General features: G+C 42.5%; 1 protein-coding gene across 2 annotated transcripts in view; it reads left to right on the top strand.

The window, feature by feature from the left end:
• DROSHA (drosha, ribonuclease type III) overlaps positions 1–20951 on the top strand; it is a 176475-nt gene that overhangs the window by 29992 nt on the left and 125532 nt on the right. For both annotated transcript variants that reach the window (XM_006896787.1, XM_006896786.1), the window contains 5 exons: positions 1771–1912; positions 6411–6565; positions 10281–10361; positions 15067–15153; positions 18294–18380. In XM_006896787.1, coding sequence (XP_006896849.1) covers positions 1771–1912; positions 6411–6565; positions 10281–10361; positions 15067–15153; positions 18294–18380 — 552 coding nt within the window. The remainder of the gene's footprint in view (positions 1–1770; positions 1913–6410; positions 6566–10280; positions 10362–15066; positions 15154–18293; positions 18381–20951) is intronic.

Raw genomic sequence — 20951 nt, 5'->3', positions numbered from 1 at the left:
GCCTGAGGACCAGCTGTCATCCCCACGTCTTTCTTTTTTTTAAAAAAAAAATTAGAAATCTCCCTACCTTTTATTATGTTCTATAAATATGATTTTTTTCTCCTTTTTTTAAAATCGTGATTTTAACAAAAGTTTTCAGAAAACTTTGATTGTCATTCATTCATTGTTGCACATTTTCCTCGCTCTCCAGTTTGCTTTTTTGAAAAACAGTCATCCATTGTTGCACAACATTCTCACTTCTGACAGGAGGCAGGTTTTATCCCATCTTTAAGTCCAAGAATGGGTGCTTAAAACATTTTTTCTGTCTGGGAAGAGAATAAGAAGAAGTGAGAATGTCCTTTAGGGATGAATTATGTCTGTCTGCCTCTCTGTGTATATGAGAGAGAGACAGGATATGTCCTCCTTTTTTTCTACTCATGTGGATGATCACTGATTCTCAGGGCAAGAGTGTATGCTGTTTAGGATGGTCTTGTGAGAGTGTCTGGATTCTTATTTTTTTATAATGTCACTTCAGAAGGGCATAGACAGTTCTGTTTTGATTGTTGCTAAAGTACATGGACATGAGGATGCATTAGCTGTCAGGAATGAGTTTCAGTTCATTTGGAGTACACAGGTATTTTGTTTCATGTGCTTCATTTTATTGTGCTTTATGAATATGCTTTTTTTTTTTTTGTAGATTCTAAGTTCATAGCCACCTTACTTTGTGTAAATCTTTCAGCACCATTTTCCCAGCAGCCTGAGTTCACTTCTTGTCTCTGGACCACAAATTGATAATTCTCACAATACTTCCAACTTTTTCATAATCCTGTTGCACATGCGGCAGACTGCTGTATAGTATAAGCATAACTTGCAGATGCATTGAGGGGGAAAATATTACTGGCTCACTTTGTTACCATAGTTGCTTCATTGAACCTGCCACTTCTCTGAGGTGTGCTTGTATTGTTGGCAACATTAGTCATTTTCTTTTTTTAGTAAGTAGTTTTATTTTTGTTGTTGTTAAGAATATATACAGCAGAACATACAGAAATTCAGTAGTTTGTTTTCCCACAAGTCTATAATTATGATTCTTGTCCTCCCATTGTGCATCCATTCCCTGCCTCCTTTTTCAGAATTGTTCTTCCTCTATTAACGTACATAACATAACTGCTCCCTGAGTGTCCTATTAAATCTTTCTGGTTGCTGTTGCCGGCCTCACCCAATACAGACAGATGTTAAAAGAGCACAGTGCACAAGACAAACACTCTTGGAGGAGATTGAACCAGGATGCTCCCTAGAGGCAAGCACGGTGGAACTTCATCTCACATACATTGGCATGTTATGAGGAGAAGCCCAGTCCTTGGAAAAAGACATCTTGCTGGGAGAGTAGAGGTTCTGCAAGAGAGGGGAAGACCTTCGGTGAGATAGGTTAGCACAGTGGCGGGCAGCGAGGAGCGAGGACGTGACAGAGATTGGGAGGATGGCACAGCAGAGCACACGGTTTTGAGCTGTTGTTCCTCGGCACCGTCAGTCATCATGGGCTTCACAGCACCCAAAGCAACAACACTGCGTGTTGTGTAAGAAGACTTCAGGGATATTTTCGTAAGCTTTAAAGGTTACCTTAGGCCAACAGTTTCCGAAATTCATGAACTTTTGGTTTTTAAATGTTTGTTCACTGGAGGATTGAAAAAGGACGTCTTACTGTTATATAAATTCTTCCATTATTTGTGAGGTCTTATGTGTCTTTGATTAATTTTTAATATGGTTTCTAATAGTGGTGTTTCATTTTTAAAGGGAGATTCTACTGTCGTTGGAACTAGTCGGCTCCGGGACTTGTATGATAAGTTTGAGGAAGAGTTGGGGAGCAGGCAAGAGAAGGCTAAAGCTGCCAGACCACCGTGGGAGCCCCCCAAGACGAAGCTGGATGAGGATTTAGGTGAGTGGGGGAGTTAACATGTCTCCCACTGAGACCCAAAACTTTTTTATTACTGCTTCATCCTGACGCTTTGTGACGTTGCCCTTGTGTGCTCCAACTTGAAATTTCTTCTTTTCCTCCATTGTTGTTGTTGTGTACCATCGAGCCAGAACAGACCCATAGCTGACCCTCTGGCAAATTTTCAGAGGAATGGGAGGAGATTGTCCATCTTTCTCCCATGGAGCAGCTGGTGGCCTTGAAGTGTTTGCCTTCAGGATTGCAGTGCAACTTCTTGCCACTAGGCCACGTACTTTCTTCTTTTTGCTCTGAAGTTCCTTACCGACAGTAAAATACATAAAGGATCTCATTTGTAAGGCATTTAACAGTTTTGTCCTTTATAGAATTTTTTAGTCTTAGAAGGAACCCCAGTCCCTCCTCCTCAGATACAGGAGCCCCCTCCACTGCCTTTGATCATGAACGAGGTCCACTCGTTGACCCTGTCCACTGGCAGGGCTCCTGGTTTCTTCAGGAAATGGCAGCTCTGTTGGAAGATTTCTCTCCACTTACAGAGATGGTTTTCTATAACTTTCCCTTTCGCTGGTCTGCTTCTTCCATGATCTGAGATTCCAAGTAAATGGTGAACTCTTTGAGCAAAAAAACCTTTCATTTTACTATTTGTGTTCTTATGCCACACGGACTGCGTTCGACTTGCCTTTTCTTACATGCCTCTTGTCTCCGGCCTTCCCTCAATGGCCAGCATCACTCACTGCACATGCTTTACCTGGGCGGTATTCAGAGTTGATTGGAGCATTAACTCGAGCCAGACTGTGTGCGTTTTTTTTCCTTGATGTGGGCCTGTCAGCATGTAATTTCACTTCTTGCTGCTTTAGTTTTTCCATCTGGAAAATAGGGGTTCACAAAACATCATGCAGGAACTGTGTGATAGCCACGTAAATGTTAGCTTTCAGTATAAAGCTGTGGCCTAGGGGTAAGCAGTTTGTGGCCAACCCAAAGGCAGATGGTTTTTGATCCACTAACTATTCCAATGAGAAAGATAGTCTCCTCTCATGAGATTTACAGCCTCTAAAAACCCACTGAAAGGGTCAGCAATTAGCTCTGACTTAACAGCATACATTAGCATGTTATTTTTTCTAGATTAATCTACATTTTGAAGTTTTTATAAATAAGTATATTCCTCATTAAAGTTTTGCTAAATAAGACTTTAAAAAATTTTAAATCAGAAAATGTTTAAGGTGAAATTCTTGAAAATGTTTAAACTTACACAGACTTCGTTTTTTAAAAACATTACTCTTACAAATAGACAATTTGAAATGGTTTCAAAGTGAGCAAATTCAGACATAAAATTTTAGATAGCAAAAATAACACTTCAGGGCTTCATGCATCCTTTTTCTGAAAGTGTACAGATTCTTTAAAGCAGTCCCACTTTATCTGACAATGCTTTGGCATTATTTGATAATATTGACCGTGCTTTTCTAAGAAGGAAGATTGATATTGTTCATTTTTTTAAAAAACTATAAAAATAAACATCTTGAGATATTTAACTTCCAGAGAGAGTTAGTTTAGTCACTCATCAAACATGATTGAATAAGCAAATTCCAAAATTTTAAAATGAAATAATTAGATGTACAAAATTTTACTTGTATGTTCAAGTAAAATTAAAATGAGCATGCCACATGCACAGAACTTAAACTCAAATTGTAAAAATTGAACTAATATGATTTAATCCTAATAACCTTTTCATAAGTATAATGCTGATAGTATTAATCACTTAGATGTCTTGTTTTTAAATGTATTAATTATCATTATACTGAGAACCACTTCAGTCTATCAACTTTTTTCTATTATTTGCTAAGAAGAATCTGATTTGCTGATAAGTATTTATTTGCAGTACAAAAAAGGCTACAAATAATTAAGATCTTTATAATTCAACCATATTGTGCTCTTCACCCTCAAGTACGCTGTCTAAAATGATTAGAAATATGATAGTTTCTTTTGAATTAAAAAACTTCTTTATAAAACTTTGAAATGAAATCTGACAAATAGAATAAAATTGCTAGTACTTTTAATTCTTCTCCTTTCTGTTAAGATTTAGCTGCGGGTAACCAATGTTTTGAAAAGAGCTGTAGCAGCTTAGAAAGTTTCTCAGCAGAACTTTTCCAGACCAAGTTAAGCTAAAATGGCCTAATCTGACCCTATAAAGAAAAAGTGTCCTTTTAATGCTTGTTAGTGTGGACAGGGCTGTTTTCCATCTTGTCTGTTGTCAGGGTGATGGCTCCATCCAGCAGTGTAAAGTAGCTCGTGGCTGTAATGCCTGCTGCTGTTAGGTGCTGTCAAGTCGTTTTCTGCTCATAGTCACCCCTGGGAATGGAGTAGACACGCTCCATGAAGTTTTCTGGTCTCTGATCTTTATGGGATTGGATCGCCAGATCTTTTTCTGGTAGATCTTTACTACCCTTTCCGTTAACAGCCTACTAACTTACTGGTTGCACTCCCAGGTCCCTTTCCCATGATGCCTGGAAGGCTAGAAGTTGGCTTGCCTTGACAGTGGGTTGATGGTGGATGTTTGTGCCACTGGGAGCTTGAAGACTGGTTCAGAGAATGATTATATGGCTGAAGGGCTGGGATAAATTCCGATTGGCCCAGATGTGGAGAACCAGACTGTCCACCACAAGCTGTCTGTCTTAAGACATTGTCCCTCGCTGCTTGCCTCTGAAAATTCGCTGCAGAAGAGGAACTTCTGTCCCTAGTCCTTTTGTCCTTACTGCTCGGAGATGTATGGGTTGAACTTGAATTTCAAGGTGATGGTGGGAGTTGATAAACTGGCCACTCATGATCTAAACTGATTTCTGATGGGCCTTCCCAAAAGTTTGATGCCCTTCAGTAAGCTTGTGATGGGGACTGTGTGTTTGAAATCCTCCGATGCACTTGCCCTGGTCTGCCATTCTTCACTTCATGATGGCCTTGCCTGGTGGGAAAGTTTAAAGAGGACTTTACCTCTTCACGGTTTCCATAGAGAGCTGTGTTAGTTTGTTACTTAGTCACTAAAAGACTAAACAATTTCTGTTGCTCCATTTAGAGGAAAACAATGTCCAGTCTTTAGTATTGACTCTTACGCCCTGGAGCCCTTTTGACCCCTTGCGTCCCAGGACTTCTCTGTGGGGCCTTTGCTGCACCAGTGATGACTCTCATGGGTGCTTGTGTTGTTTTGTACCATCGAGTAGGAACTGACTCCTGGCTGACCCTCCGGTGGGTTTGCGGAGGCATTAAATGGCACGGGAAGAGATTGCCCATCTTTCTCCCTTGAGCAGCTGGTGAAATTAAATCGCAATGCCTTTGGGCTGGCAGAACAACTTTTTACCTCTCAGCAGCCGGTGCTCCCCTCCAGCACACGTGTGTGCTCTTCCCCCATGGTTTTGCTTATAAAGTGTCTCTGCTTTTCTTTCTTCCTTGCCTCGCAGCCTAACTTCACCCGGCCTCCCTGCCGAGGTCATGCTTACTCCCTCCATGGAATCACAGTAGATTGAAATCACAGTAGACTGGCACTTTTCTGAATCAGGGTTCTTGTGTGCAGAGAAGTCAATTCTGACTCAGAGCGGCCCTATGTGATAGAATAGCACTGCCCCATAGCATTTCCTTGACATACTGGGAGCTCAGGTTGCTTAGTGAGTTAGGAGTTGGACTGCTAACTTAAAGGCAAGCAGTTCAAATCCACTGGCTGCTCCTGGGAGGAAGAGAGGCAGTCTCCTCTGTGCAATCTATCACCTTTGAAAACCCACTATAGGGTCATTTATGAGTCGATTTGGACTCTTTGGCAATGAGTTGAGTTGACTTGACTCATTATGGGAGTAGATTACCAAATCTTTTCCCCTGTGGATATGCTTGGTTGGTTTGAAGCTCCAACCTTTCACTTACAGCTAAGAGCCTATCCATTGCACTAGGCAGGGCTCATTTGAATTGCTGCTGCTTTGAAACCACCTAGTATTGCTGTATTTTTCATTTTGTCTGGCAGTGTTCATTGTGTCTTAGATTCTCAGTTAAAAAAAAAAAAGAATTATTGCGTTCTTTTTTCCTCAGCTCGGATTTGACTTTGCACTTGGACTGCATATTGTTTCCCCTGGCATTGCTTAGCAGTGCGTGGTGCAGAAATAGTGGCACACATCCCATTGCCGCCATCGACGATGCCTCAGGACAGCCCTGTACTGCTCAGTAGAACTGAGCTCCGTACAGTTTTCTTGCTTCTTTACAGAAGCAGATTGTGAGAATTTTTGTCTTGTGGTGCTGGACGGATTTGAACTGACAACTTCTTGACCAGTAGCTGAGAGCAAACCACTTGTGCCAGTCAGGGACCTTTGTGTGCAATAGCTAGTCAAGTAGTTGCTGGAAGGATAAACAACAGTCCTTAACACTTAGATGTTTAGGTCATTTGGAAGTTTCCGCCTATCACTGTCATGTGAATTCCTTCAGCATCTCTTCCCATCCTTCTTCTTCCCTCTTCTAGAGAGTTCCAGTGAATCCGAATGTGAGTCCGATGAGGACAGCACTTGCTCTAGCAGCTCGGACTCGGAAGTTTTCGATGTCATTGCAGAAATTAAGCGGAAGAAGGCTCACCCTGACCGACTCCACGATGAACTTTGGTACAACGACCCCGGCCAGGTGCGTATGTTTTTATGTTCTAGCTACAGAGGTGGCAAACCCACACATCACATTTATGGTCCCGGGCTCTGAAGATGCATGTAGGCTGGTATGGAAACAGAATTTTCCTCCCTGGCTTGTGTGCCATTCTTCACAGCTTATTTCTTTTCAGCTTTGAAGTTCAGCCCCAAAGCTTAAGCACCAGAGCAGTTGTTCCTTGAATCATGTTTGACGACGCTGGTAAATTCTGTGTTGGGGAGCAGGATAATGGCACTGCTTCATTAAACTTGCAGTAAACAGAGGGAGAGAAAAGCTAGGATGGGGAAGAGCAAACTTGTAGGTCTTTTTAAAAGCGGTTCACCTGAAAGGTACCTTGCCATAAGGCAGTAAACAATGTCTTAAGTTCCCTCCGAGAGACTTCATATTTCTTACCACAGTTCCCTGTAAGTTCTCTCCTTTGTTAAGCTTGTTTGAGTTATGGAAGTCATCTCTCGCTCGCTCGTTGCCATCAGGTTGATTCCGACCCATAGCGACCCTCCGTCAGGTTACTGAGGCTGGAAGGCTTAATGGGAAGTGGCTGCTCAGCTTTCTCTCGTCGAGCTGCTAGTGGGTTTGAACCACCAGTGATGATTTGCATTTGGTCAGCAGTGCTGTCTGCTATAGCCCGTGCCATCAGCCTGCCTTATGCAATCATAGGTGGACGCGATCATTGTCATTTTACTTTTTAATTGAAAATAACACATAACTATTTTTAGAAAAGATTTTTAACTTAAAGTTAAAAAAATACAAAAGTGCCTTTAATACATGTGTAATTACTGAGAATACTAAAACACATGTCCATAAAAAGATGCTTTAAAATATATGTTTTAAGGGAGCTCTGGTGGCCTAGTGGCAAGACGCTGCACTCCAATCCCAGAGGTACGTTGTTCAAATCTACCAGATGCTCTAATGGAGAAGGAGGGGGCAATCTCCTTCTGTATCAGTCAGATCTGATTTGACGGTACACGTAGAAATAATACAATAAATATATATATATGTATGTTTTGTGACTAAAGTTGCTATTTATATATATCCTAGACACTGAATAATTATTTTGTTAATATGGTGTTAGCTATCATTACTAGGTCTCATTATAAATAACAACGAATGCAATCTTAATTCTGATTAATAGAGTTTATATTAATGTAGAGGGAACTCTCATGGTCTATGGTTAAGAAGCTGCACTGCAATCCCAAAGGTATGTGGTTCAGATCCGCCAGCTGCTGTGTGGGAGCAGGGCGGGCAGTTACCTCCCCTGTGATTTACTGCCTATGTAAATGTGCTGGAGGCTCACCTATGGGTCGGTTAAGACCTGACAGCACACAACAACAACAGTAACATTTTCATTATAGAACAGTATTTGATTTTAATTTGAGGTTTCTCTACCTGGCTTATGTTAGATTATCATTACCTACGTTTGCATTCCCCCCCCCTTGATGTAATTAATATAGTTAGAATGCCTGTCTGAAACAATCTATGTTTTGTTTTCTTTTCTTGCAATTGAACAGGAATATTTGCAAAATTGCCAAGTCATTTTAAACTTAATTTTCCCATATTGATCATGTCTATGACCTTTTTTGCATTCATTTGTGATTTTTTTATTTGAAACAACTTATAATTTTAATCTACATAATTTAGATAATATAAAAATAGATAAACAACAAGAATGAAAATCTACTGTCCTCCAGGGATTTCAAACTCACATCAACTCTCCATTCCATTTCTGAGAATGTGATTTTTTTTTATTTTAATATACTGGTTTACTTACAAAGCTCATATACATTGTTCTTCACACCAGTCTATGACCTTTCTTAGAAAAATCACCTTATTTATATAGCATACATATGCCAGACATGTTACACATTTAAACTGGATAGTCAGCGTTTTCTAATACACTCACCAGCAGAGTCTAATTTGGGAACAGCCTCCCCTAAAGCACCCTCTACTCATCAGCAGTCACTCATCATTTCCTGTGTGTGTTCTTTTTAATTGACTCTTGGTTCTTTTCTCCTACCTTGATTAGCCCAGCTTCTCTGTGGTCTCACTATTCTGATTACAGTATTTGATTTTCTGTCCTCTGTACAGCTGAGCATTATAAGGAACTGCTCTGAATAGGAGCCCCGACCTGAGGAAGAGCAGGAATATGGGCTGTGTCCGCTTCCTTGGGAATCAGCTGCATGTGCTTCCTCCACCCCCCACGCGTCCCCCATTTTTTCTCACAGCAGGTTGTGACCGGCCCCAGGATCATGTTGGAACTTTTGAAGGAGCCTTATTACATCTTTTGCCTGCCAGCTGTTACTCTGTATTAATATCTTAACATGACTTTTTTTTTTAAAGTAATAATGTCATTATTCTTCTGCTATACCACCTGGACCTTCAGATTTCCCCAAAGGGTAAAGAAAATGTTTTTCCTTTGATATTTTCTTTTCAGAAACTTATCGAGCTGTTGTCAGGGATATTTTAATTGACCACAGTCAGTAACAAATACCTGGAACTTTAAAGAAACAGGTATTGTTACCTTTTCTATTAGCCAACTCAACTCAAGCTCAAAGTCATTGCCATTTTGTTGGGACTGACTCCTACCCGACTTTCCAGCAGGTTTCTGAGGTCCCAGATCTCACAGGTACAGGTTGCCTGCGTCTCTCTCGCAGAGCTGGCGGTAGATTTGAACTGCCAGACATGTGATGCCTGTGGGTTTGCACAGCTCCCTGGAGACAGAAGAAATGGAATTTGATTTCCCACTTTGTTCAGTATCCCTGCTTATACTGGCTTAGCTCATGGCGCTGGCTGTAAGGACCTTCAGCTCTGCCTGTTTGTTCTTCTCCCTCCTCTCCTCCACGTGAAGGGTCCTTTCTGTTAAGATGTGTCAGTGACACCAGCATTCTTCCCTCTCTGGCACAGCTGCCATTTTTTCCTGCCTCACTCTGACCTTCCCATTTTGTGTCTTTGAAAACTTCCCTCACCAGGACCCCACTGCCCAATAGAATCTCGGCCTGGACTGTTTTTTACTTCCTTCTTTCTTATTTCTAAGGCTGTTGCATGTTTTTTGTTTCTCCCAAAGAGAATAAATGCTCCTTCAGTACACGGGCACCGTGCTGTCCACCCGTTCCCCTGCCAAGCTCTCATCTTTCCCTTGCGGCGCATGCAGTCATTATCCACGCAGCCACGCAGAGGCCCTGGCGGTGAGGTGAACTCGGGTGGAAAGAACAGAGTCTACCCCGAGTGACAGCTACTGTTTTGCTGGTTCTAGTAGGTATTTGCTTTGCTTCAGAAGTACCTTGAAGTGTCTCTTTTCAAACATTTAATCTGCAGGTCACCTCTGAAGCCTTCGGCAGGTTCCTCCAGAATATTAAATATGCTTTTCTTTTGCCAAAGAGTCAGTTCTCTGGAAATACAAAATAGGAAGACGCACTGCGAAGTGGTAGGAGGAGACGGAGACACGCAGTGTGCTGACATTGATATTTTCTGCCTGGCTGCACAAGGCACCCGGGCCCCCAGTGTTGTCGTCCCACTCCCCTTTATCAGACAGTAGAGACAGTCTGCAGCTTTATTGGTTTTGGAACATCCGCTTAATCTTCTAACCATGACAGCCTCTTCAGAGCTTCGGTCCTCACGACGTTAAAACCCTCACCGTTTTCCCTGGCGGGCTGTGGATTTCCTCCCCAGTAAACACCAAATTCCATTCTGTTTCTGACAGATGAATGACGGCCCACTCTGCAAATGCAGCGCCAAAGCCCGCCGCACGGGGATCAGACACAGCATCTACCCTGGAGAGGAGGTAATGGGCCGGGCCACGCTTTCTCTTCCTAAGTGCTGAGTAGCCCGCAGCAGGGAGGTGCTGTAGGCAGGTGCTGTTGCTGTGCTTTCCCCCAGAAATGAAACAGTCCCCTCAAAGTCGTTTCACATTCCCCCATTGTCTCTGTTAGTGATAATTAGGGAGGATAGAGGGCCTGAGTTTTGGGGCGGCCTGGGACATGGATCACAGACACTTCCAAGGGACTGTGGCTCATGCTTTTAAATAGCCAAGGTGGGATTGCTTGCTTGGCGTGTTAAGGATTTAAAAACTACACACGTTGTAATAATGTTTTCATGCTTTTTTCACAATGGTTATAAATTACTCTGCAAAGGCAGTTTTATTAAAGTGCTAAGGGGTGCATGGCCCTTTTATTCTGAGGGTGGAAGGCAGCTGCTGGCTTCCCACATGAGCTCACTCTTCAGCGCAGCGTCCAGAGATGCATGGTGTTTGTGAGTCTGTCGTTTCCACAACTGTGAATTACCCATGGGCTCGTTTATGACTGTGGCCCCCGGACCCCTGGTCTTTTGAGCACACGGCATAGATGTCTAAATGACAGATTACATCCATGGAGTCATCTCTAGGGCCGTCCGCACACAGTCTTCGTGAATTCTGGATTATCTTTGTGATCTAACACGTTGTTCATACATCTCACTCTGTCGTTGCCGTCGAGTGGGGACTGTGCATAGCGGGCGCTCCATTGACTTTCCAGGGCTGTAAATGACACGGGAGGAGATTGGCTCATCTTTTTTCTTAGATATACTTGCGGTATTAGAGTGCAGAGGTCATCTACTGACTGTATGCCCCATGGCAGAAGGTTTGGCCCTTCCCTGAGGATGGCGGTGCTGGCTGCAGACCTTTGTGTATAAAAGGGTCAAGCCTAGTAACTGGAGCAAGCATTTATTCCCATTAGAACCAGCTGCTGGCCCTTGCAGGTAGGAAGGGGCCTGGGGAGCCAGTTTGCTACCCAGGGAAACTCAGGAGCTCAGCATTGGCATTCACATTGGCAGGTTGGAGGTTTGACTGTGGCAGTGGTTACGTTAGCCTGGGTGGTGTGGTCCACTCGTGTGCCCATCAGGTTTACTCCAGATGCTGAGGGCCAAGTGGCTGACCGGAACGGGCCAAGTTATTTGATTTCCTGGTGGTTTAGTACTTCTTCCTGATGCGGGGGTACCCTCAGGCAGAGACACCCACCTCTGATGAGAGGCCTTCATGCCCACTTTCCTATGTCCATCTGCAGCTCTACATGTCAAACTTTACCTTTGATCTTCTAGTCTTTTTCCTTCGAGGCCACTGGCCTGCTGGTATGGCTATTTGCTTTGCCCTGGAGTCTGTCTGTATTCTAACCTCAGGCACTTCTCTTTCCACACAAAGTGGATACACAGGTACCATGCGATACCTCCCCATTGGGAGGCTTTTCCTTGTTCTGCCATTCGTGGCTGCCTTCAGTGAGGCTGGAGTGAAAGAATTCTCAGCAGGCACCTCATACCAACTGACCATTGCAAAGCCCGCTTGCAATGCCAGCTTAGCTCACATCCTTAGTTATCAGCCTGCAGGTGGGGTGCTGGTGCGGCATCGGACACCCATGGGGGTGTGCGTCCCCTGTTCGTGCACCTTGCTTGGGCACCCTGCTTCTACAGGGGTTTGAATCTGAAGGGACAGCTCCACCTCATGGTGGATTTTCCTGGCCCGATGCATCTTCATGCCTTGATAAGTCCGAGAAAACTCAGCTTACGATGAATACTTGTGGCCACGTGTTTATTTAGTCACCTTGAGCCAGGGCCCAGTTGTTTCCAAAGGTCTGTGGTTTTTTACTATTAATGATGTGATGTTAAGGTCAAACTCGTGAAGTTAACATGAGGACTCTCACTTTAGAACCTTTTCCTTCCAGTCACATCTCCAGTAAAGTTGTGGGGGTTTTTGTGGTTTTTTTGTTTGTTTGTTTGTTTTTACTTTGAAGGATTTCCAGAGCCCTGAGGTCTGGATCCCTGAAAGTTGTATGGAAGTGGTTGTTGTTGTTGTTATTGTGCACTATCAAGTCACAACCGACCTAGAGTTGACCTTCTGGCAGGCTTTTAAGGGTAGTTAATTGCACGGGAGGAGATTGCCCATCTTTGTAACGCAGAGCAGCCGGTAGGTTTGAACTGTGTGCTTTCAGAATTGCAGTGCAGCTTCTTGCCACTAGGTTACGCCTGTGTATCTTGGTAGAATTATTTACCTACCTTCTAGAGCATGTTTGTCTTACCTTCAGCCTGATCCACATACTGTCAAAGATGCAGAGGATTAGTGAAGTACTGTGGTATGTACAGACAGATGAGCTGCATTTTGACATAGGAGCCCTGGTGTTGTGGTGGTTAATTATTAAGCTCCGAACCAGAGAGCTGGAGAAGGGCAGCAGTCGAAGTGACTACAGACTCCTTCAACTCTGAATGAAGCTTGCTGTGTAGCATCTGTGGTGGTGAGCATTGCTCACTCATCCCATTGTCCCTGTAGCTAGAATTTCTTCCATATACTCACATGAGAATCCCAGAACACTTGGTTGTGCTTATGTGAAACCTATACTTGGACCAGGATGCAATTGTCAAGAACAGAGCAAGGAAACACTACACAGTTCAAAATCATGAAAGATGTGCATCAGGAACGCGTCCTGTCTCCATACCTTTTCAACCTATATGTAGAACAGATTATTTGGGAGGCTGGTTTCTGTAAGGAGGAATGTGACATCAGGATTGGAGGAAGACTCATCAACAATTTGTAATCTGCAGATGACACATCCTTGCTCGCTAAAACTCAGGAGGATCTGAAGGGTTTGCTGCAGAAGATCAAGGATGGTAGTCTTCAATATGTATTGAAATTCAGCATCAAGAAAACAGAGATTCTCACCACTGGGCCAGTTGGCAGCACCAGGGTAGATTGAGAAGTGATTGCGGTCATTAACAATTTCAGCTTGTTCAACTTCACAGTCATCACTCTTGGCACCAACAGTCAGGAAATCAAAAGACAAATTGATCTGGGGAAAGTGACTGTCAGGGACCTAAAGAATAACACTGCCAGTCTGGAGACAAAGGTGCACCTGATTCAGGCTGTGAGCTTCACAATTACTTGCTATGCATCAGAGACCTGGATAGTGATTAGAGTTGACAGAAGAAGAATTAATGCTTTTGAGTTGTAGTGTTGGAGAAGAGTGATGAACATACCATGGGCCACCAAGAGAACAAACAGGTCTGTCCTAGAGATGATGAAACCAGGCTGCTTTTTGGAGGCAAGGATTTTGAAGCTCTGTCTCCCATACTTTGGGCACGAGGCCAGGAGATACCAGTCCCTAGAGAGGGGCATCATGCTTGGAAGGGTGCAGGGACAGCGCAGGAGAAGAAGATCCTGGATGAGATGGATTGACATGGTAACTGGTGTCATCAGGGTAGGTGTGTCAGGGAGACTGACACATGCTAGGGCAAGGTTCAGGGCTATTGTACCTAGAATCCCTGTTATCGCAGGCTACTTGATGGCGCATAACATCAACAACAGCACTCAGACACCTGATACTTTGCATCTCTTTTCACCAGTCCAAGCCTTTTGCTGTTGAGATGATTTTGGCTTATGACTCCATAGGATAGGGGAGATGGGCCCCATAAAATTTCCAAGGTGTCATCTTTATGGAAGTTGATCACAGCGTCTTTCTCCCACAGAGTGATTGGTGGGTTCAAATCAACAACTTTTTAGATAGCAGCCAAGTAGTTACGCGCTGTACCGTGAGGGCTTCCTCTTAGACTAGCACAGCCTTCCGAACTGTGCCTGCATCATAACTGGCCTGCCATCTGTGCCTGGACTGGCCATGCTCCTCCCACCTCCACTGCTGGGTCTTCGTTGCCAGTGATTCAGCTCCAAAGCCCCATCTTACCTTCTGCTTTCTTCATCTGCCTCTGTTTTTTGTTGAATGTCAAGTTTTCTAGAAGAAGATTGCTAAGATGGTGTTTGAGGTGTGCAAGTTTTTTAGGGGTTGGGGTTCTGACAGTCAGCCTGACCCAGGTCTGCCATCCTGGTACATTAGAGTTGAGCTGAGATAGCTGGGACCCATCCTTCTGACTGACTCAGATCCTAACCTCCACTGAGGGGATCTCAGCTGTGATAGACCCTAAAGGAGCTGGCCTCTGGGGGCTGATGTGTCTGCCTTTGGGGGGATTTGTGGCCTGCCCCAGGTGCCTGCATTCCAGTTTTGTTTCCGCTCTCTTTTTCTATCAAAACTCTATGCATGTGTCTTGACCTTCTAGCTCAGCACAGCTAGTCGGCCCATTTTTTTCCCCTGGTAAAATCCACTGCCCTTATTTCTGATAGTCATTTTCTTGCCTTTTTTGTTTATTTGAAAATTTAGCTGAAGATCAATTTTTATTTAGAAATACAAGAAAAATAGTTATAAAATTTTAGCGCTAGAAAGAACCTTACAGTATGTTGGAAGATCTCATTGCCCAGGAATGGAGTTGAGAACTGCCCCGTTGGTCAGCTCCTGTTTATCTTTATTCATCTGTCCCCTTAAAGGGAAATTGAATCTGAGCTGTCATTTCCTACCAGTCGGTAAGTATAAATACCTAGACACTTCTCTTGTTAGATGTCATGTTAGCAAATAGTCGATTTTTAGATGAAAATATTTTGCTCCTTTGTTTTTTAACTCACTTGGGGTTTTTCTCCCTCCCAGGCCATCAAGCCCTGCCGACCTATGACCAACAATGCCGGCAGGCTTTTCCACTACCGAATTACAGTTTCCCCGCCTACAAACTTTTTAGTAAGTTCTTAAAACCAGATGCCATTTACTTTAAAATGCGAACATGTTGAAATGACTGATTATATTTTTATATTTAAAAATGTTTTGCCTTACGGTGATAAAATTGGACTTCATATAAATGACTTTCATTTTGGCTTCATTCCACTCTATTACTGTGTCTTTTTCTCATTTATCCTGTTGGTATTGCATAATTCATAATAGCCAAATTCATAATAGTCAGTGAGTTACGGACCTAGTTGTTGGAGCTTTGGACTGAGAAGGATACGTAGAATACTTCTATGTTTCTTAAAAATCAGCCATCTAATGATTTAATAGGAAAATTTCTTGTCTATTTGTGTAACCAGGATGCTCCTTAAAGACAAGGATGATGAAACTTATACTTAGAGCCTATTTCAGGAAGGGCTCTACTCCTTGGGAAGAGACATCATTCTGGGAAGAGGACAGAGACAGTGAAAAAAGAGGAAGACCCTCAATGAGATGAATAGATATAATGACTGCAACAGTAGGCTTGAGTGTGGTAGAGATAGTGAGGTGAGCACAGGATAGAGCCAAGTTCAGGTCTGTTGTTCATAGAGTCCACTTGGTATGAGGGTTGTGACTTTATGGATGCTAACAATATCTAATATCTATTTGGTATGTATTATGCCCCATGTGCCATTTCAAGCATGTTACATGTATTAACATGTTTAGTTTTCACAAGCGGTCCATGAAGTTGATATTATTATCCTTCCTAAACAGATGTGGTAGTAGTCCAAGTTTTACTGATAAACGTTCAGAAATTGCTCAAGATCCCTTAGCTAAATAGGTGGTGGAATGGTGATTTGAACCCAGGCAGCCTGGCTCTGGAGTGTGTATCTGTATGCTGATTCACTAAGCTATATTGCCTTTTATGGTACAGCACTTTTTTAAACTTTGTTGTATTTTTGAGAGATTTTGATTTCAAAATTAGCTTGCTGGTAATTATGATGTATTTTAATGATACTAAAATATAACCCATATGCCATAAGATGAATTCATCTAAAGAGTTTCATCTGTAGTTTTCTGTATATTCACAGAGTCATGATGCCTTCCTTCTAGTCTAATGTTAACATGTTCATCACTCCCCAAAGAAATCCTGTGTTCACTGGCAGTTCTTTGTTATTTTCCTCTGTCTTCCAGCTCTAGGCAGCTACTAATCTACTTCTGTTTGTGTGGATTTATGTTTACCAGACATCTTAAATCTGTAGGCTCATACAACTTGTGAGCTTTTGTGAATGGCTGCTTTCACGTGACACAAAATTTCCACGGTTCATCCAAGTATGAGTCTAAGATGTTGATTTTTATTGTCAGATAATATCCCATTGTGTGGAGATAGAAATATTTTATCTGCTTGTTCATCACTTGATGGATGTGGGTAGTTTCCATTTTGTAGCTATTAGGAATGATGCTGCTGTGAACGTTCCTGTATGCATTTTGTGTATGAAAAACCAGACCTACACTTTGATTTCATTCGGAACGGACTCAAGTCTGGAATTTCCAGGTCATGCGGATGTGTTGACACCGCTACCCAGAGTCCAATTTGAATTCTCCAGCTGCTCCTTGGGAGAATTCTTGACAGTCTCCCCTGTAAAGATTCAGAGCCTCAGAAACCTGCTGGCGCTTGCTCTGAATTGGAATGGATTTGATGGCAGTGTGTTTGCTTTTGGATTTTCTTTTCTTCTTTTTTTCTAATGAAAATTATGTTTAATATTTTGAAGAACTGCCAAATTGTTTTCTAAAGTGAATGCACTATTATGAATCATTTATTTAGAAGTTTGTCCTTTGGAGTTTTATTCCATTATATTAAATTTGAACCTGCTTTAAGTTACTAGAAGAGAAAGTAGTTATAATATTAAAACACATCATGTACATTTGGATAGGCTTTATCTTCTTTTAAACCTTACTTCTCCCACATCCTCTTTGTTTAGTGTTCATAGGGTTTTCTGAAGCCTATAACACCTAAAAGAATAATGTTGAATGTACGTGAATGTAAGAAATATGTCTTTTAGGGTACCAGGCTTGATCTTTAATGCCATATTTAGCATTTGAGAGAGAAAATGGTAAACAGTAATAACAACGGGGGAAGAATCTCTCTCATGCTTAGAGAAACATCAGTGTGTTCTAATTACAGATTCAATTTTCAGGTAACTAGGATCTGTGACATGATGTGAGAATTGACTGGTAGCGGTGTTTGATGGCGTGGCTACTCCTTGGGGATCTGGGCTTGAGGCCTCAAACTTGAATTTCTGTCACCCCAAGGCCCTTCAGGGTCTTCAGGCTGTCAGTGGTTGGGCAGTTGTTGTTGTTGTTGTTGTTATGTGCCGTCGAGTCGCCTGCGACTCATAGCGACCCTATGTACAACAGCCCTAAACTCCTCTCTGTCCTGTGCCAGTCGCACTGTCTCCCACACTCCCATCCCAATTATCCCAGTCGCTGAATCAGTCCGCCTCATAGAGGGCCTTCCTCTCCTGCGCTGTCCCTCCACCCTCCCAAGCATGATGTCCCTCTCCAAGGACCGGTTTCTCCTCACAACATGTCCAAAGTATGTTAGACGGAGCCTCAGAATCCTTGCCTCCAAGGAGCCACCTGATTTAACCCTTTCCAGGACAAATCTGTTTGTTTTCCTAGCAGTCCATGGTATTCTCAATACTCTTCTCCAGCACCACAGCTCAAAGGCATCAATTCTCCTTCTATCCAGTAGTGAAGTCAAAATAGAACTTGGCGACTGGATCATTATGTTGTTACTGTTAGGATTTCTGTTTGTTGCAGAAGAATAGTTCAGTCAGAGCAGAACCAGTAGTATTCAGGATTAAAAAAATAATAAAACTGGCTCCTAGAGAATGAAGCCATATCACTTTTTTCCTTCCTGACACCCGCAGTAAACACTGATTTTCTTGGTATGTCGAAAACTGTACTTAATATCTAAGGCTAAAGCATTTCACCGAATGAGAACTCCAGCCAGAAGTGAACTGCTCTACGTGAAGTCCCCCCGGTGTTTGGATAAATGGTGATGGAGTCCACAGAATCCCTACACTTCTGCTGTTGTTTTGTGTCCTGAGAGGTTTCTGCACAGGCAGCGAATCATTTACTAAATTCCTGTGTGTCTTTCTCTTGCCTTTTAGACCGACAGGCCAACTGTTATAGAATACGACGACCATGAGTATATCTTCGAAGGGTTTTCCATGTTTGCACACGCTCCGCTGACCAATGTAAGTATGTTCTGAGTGGCACACTCCCCCCTGCCCCCCGCACCTGCTTCCTTCGCTGCCTTGCCTTCTTTGTCCTCATCTTCCCGAAAGTCAAAATAGATTTCCTTTCGTCTGATTCCGAGTAACATTTGCTTTGCGTCCCGCGGCATGAGCTGCAGGAAGTGTGCGGCCGTGTCTTCAGCAGCATGTGTCAGGTGGGAGTGTGACATCTGTGCTAATGAGTCACAGGTCAGATCCACGTTCGACGGTGTCAGTAAACAAGTGTCAGAGGAACGTGGTGAGGGTGTGAAAGACTGAAAAGAAGAGCAACTGTGGGGTAACTTGCCAGAGCTATTTTGAGTTGGGTGTCCTTCAAAAGAATGTCAGAAAGTTTTAAGGAGAAACTGTTGTTTAGTCTGAGAACTAGAGCTCGTTCAGAGTGTCCGGAGCCTGAATGAGTGTCATGTGGTTGTCTACCTTAGAGTCCCAGGCGTGAGTCTTCTTTAGGAGATTGTCAGACATGCTCTGTTAATACGAACCCTGATATCCTTCTACTTTGAGGATAATCAGTTCAAATGGAAGTTGTGTGTGAGTTAGACTCTCCCTGCCTCAGTCCTGCCAGTTTTGAAAATTGGCTTGTGGATTCTCTATTCCAGTTGGACATACAGTGAATTAGTGTAATTTAGCTGGCAGCAATGCAGGAAGAGAATGCAGGAGTAGACTACCCCCAATCCAGACAGTCATAAACCTTGGTGAGCTGTAAGATAACTGTGTATCTTTGTCAGAGAAGAAGGTCCTTTAATCCTTTCTGGTTTGGTTGCATGAACTGACATCTGCAGTTGGAAAAGCTGTTTTAGTGCTGTTTATTGAAAACATGCAGCGCTGATTCCTTGGAGGGTAAAGTAAGAATCAGATTTTTATTTTAAAATCCATTCTGCTGTTCATTTTTTTTTTCTTTCTTGAGTAAACATGTTTTCATAGTGGTGATACACATTCAAAACAAATTGTTTTCCTAATGAGATTTTCTTTCTTCATGGTATGTTTTATCCTAGAGAATGTTTTTGGAGAAGATGGCTACATTGTAAATGTAAAAAGAAAATCATTTGATAATACATATTATATCAACTTCCAGGAAGACCGGCTGCTCACTAGTATGGAGAAGGGAGGAATGTTGGACGACTTTTGAACAGTCTATGAAAGGGCGTTAGAGTTTTTGTATTTTGGTTGTTTGCTTGATTGTACATTTCAGTTTCTCTTGTTAGATGTGCAAACCCTTTGTTACACCAACTCTTATAGTTAGCAGCTCTTGAAGGACCCTCATGTGCATTTCCACCATCCTTCTTATCCTCTCCAGCTCTCCAGCTTTTTTTTTTTAGTAATTTTAGTCATTGTTGCACTTTTCTCCCTGCTCACTCCCTCCCTTCTAATTCACTCCTTGAAAAATAAAAGAAAAACTCTTCTGTTGTTATGCAGTTCCTTCCCCCAAGTACACTCCACTGTGCAGCCTTCATTCTGGACTCCTGTCATGACAATAATACCCAATAATATATCCCTTTTAAACAGTTTTCTCCCTCATCTGTTTCAGTGCAGTATACATCGTTCCTCCCCTCCTTCTCCACCTTCCTTCAACCCCTATGTCAGTCCCATTTTACAGCAGTGGTCCTATGCAATATTTTTCCTTTTGTGACAGAGATATTTCACTCAGCATAATGTCCTCCAGGGTTGTCCATTTTGCATATTTCATGAGTTCCTTGTTTTTCAGTGCAGTATAGTAATCCATTGTGTGAATATACCAGAGCTTCTCTATCTATTTGTTTGTTGATGGGCACTTGGGTTGTTTCCAGCTTTTTGCTCTTGCAAACAAAGCCACAATAAACATGGATAGGCACCTCTTCAGCTTTTAAATGAAAATAGACATAACTTAGCATGAGTAGATTTAGAAGTGTTCATTAGTTTGTTTCTTAATTCTCTGAAAATACTAATACAGGGATTATTTGAACTTTTATGACCACCTTAATCAGAGAAGGAAAGGGAGATGGCTTTGGAGAGGCAAGGATTGAAATATTTGTGAATTCTGCTCACTCACTGTGTGATTTGGCATTTCAGTCTTTATAGGCCTGAGTTTTCACCTCTGTAAGAGGCAGTGGTAGCAGTCTTGTCGGCTTTTTTGAAAATGAAGTGAGGTGACACAGAGAGCAGTGTTCAGCATGGCACTTTGCACTTGGTGAGGCCTTGTAAACCTGTTCTACCTCTTATTCTGGAAAAGGTGTTAGGCCTGGGTTTGAATTTCTGTTCAGATTTTTAATATTTGTGTCACTTTGAATAAATGATCCTTTTTTCGTTTTATTTATGATAACTTTGGACTTCAGTGAGAAATGATATTTAAAAAAAAAATCTTCCAGTAAAGGTTTGACATTGGTAGGACACTGAATTAATCACAGTTATCACTGTGTCATTCCCGTCATGTTGATTGTAGGTCATAGTGACCCTATTGTAGCTCATGGTAACCCTAGAAGATAAAGTACAATGGCCTCATAGAGTCTTCAGGGAGGCTGCCACACCTTCCTACCATCAAGTGGCTGGTGGATTTGA

Source organism: Elephantulus edwardii, unplaced genomic scaffold, assembly GCF_000299155.1.
Source record: "Elephantulus edwardii isolate Elephantulus edwardi_28Jun2011 unplaced genomic scaffold, EleEdw1.0 scaffold00191, whole genome shotgun sequence".
NCBI classification, from domain to species: Eukaryota; Metazoa; Chordata; class Mammalia; order Macroscelidea; family Macroscelididae; genus Elephantulus; species Elephantulus edwardii.
This window is presented reverse-complemented; position numbering and strand designations above follow the sequence as displayed.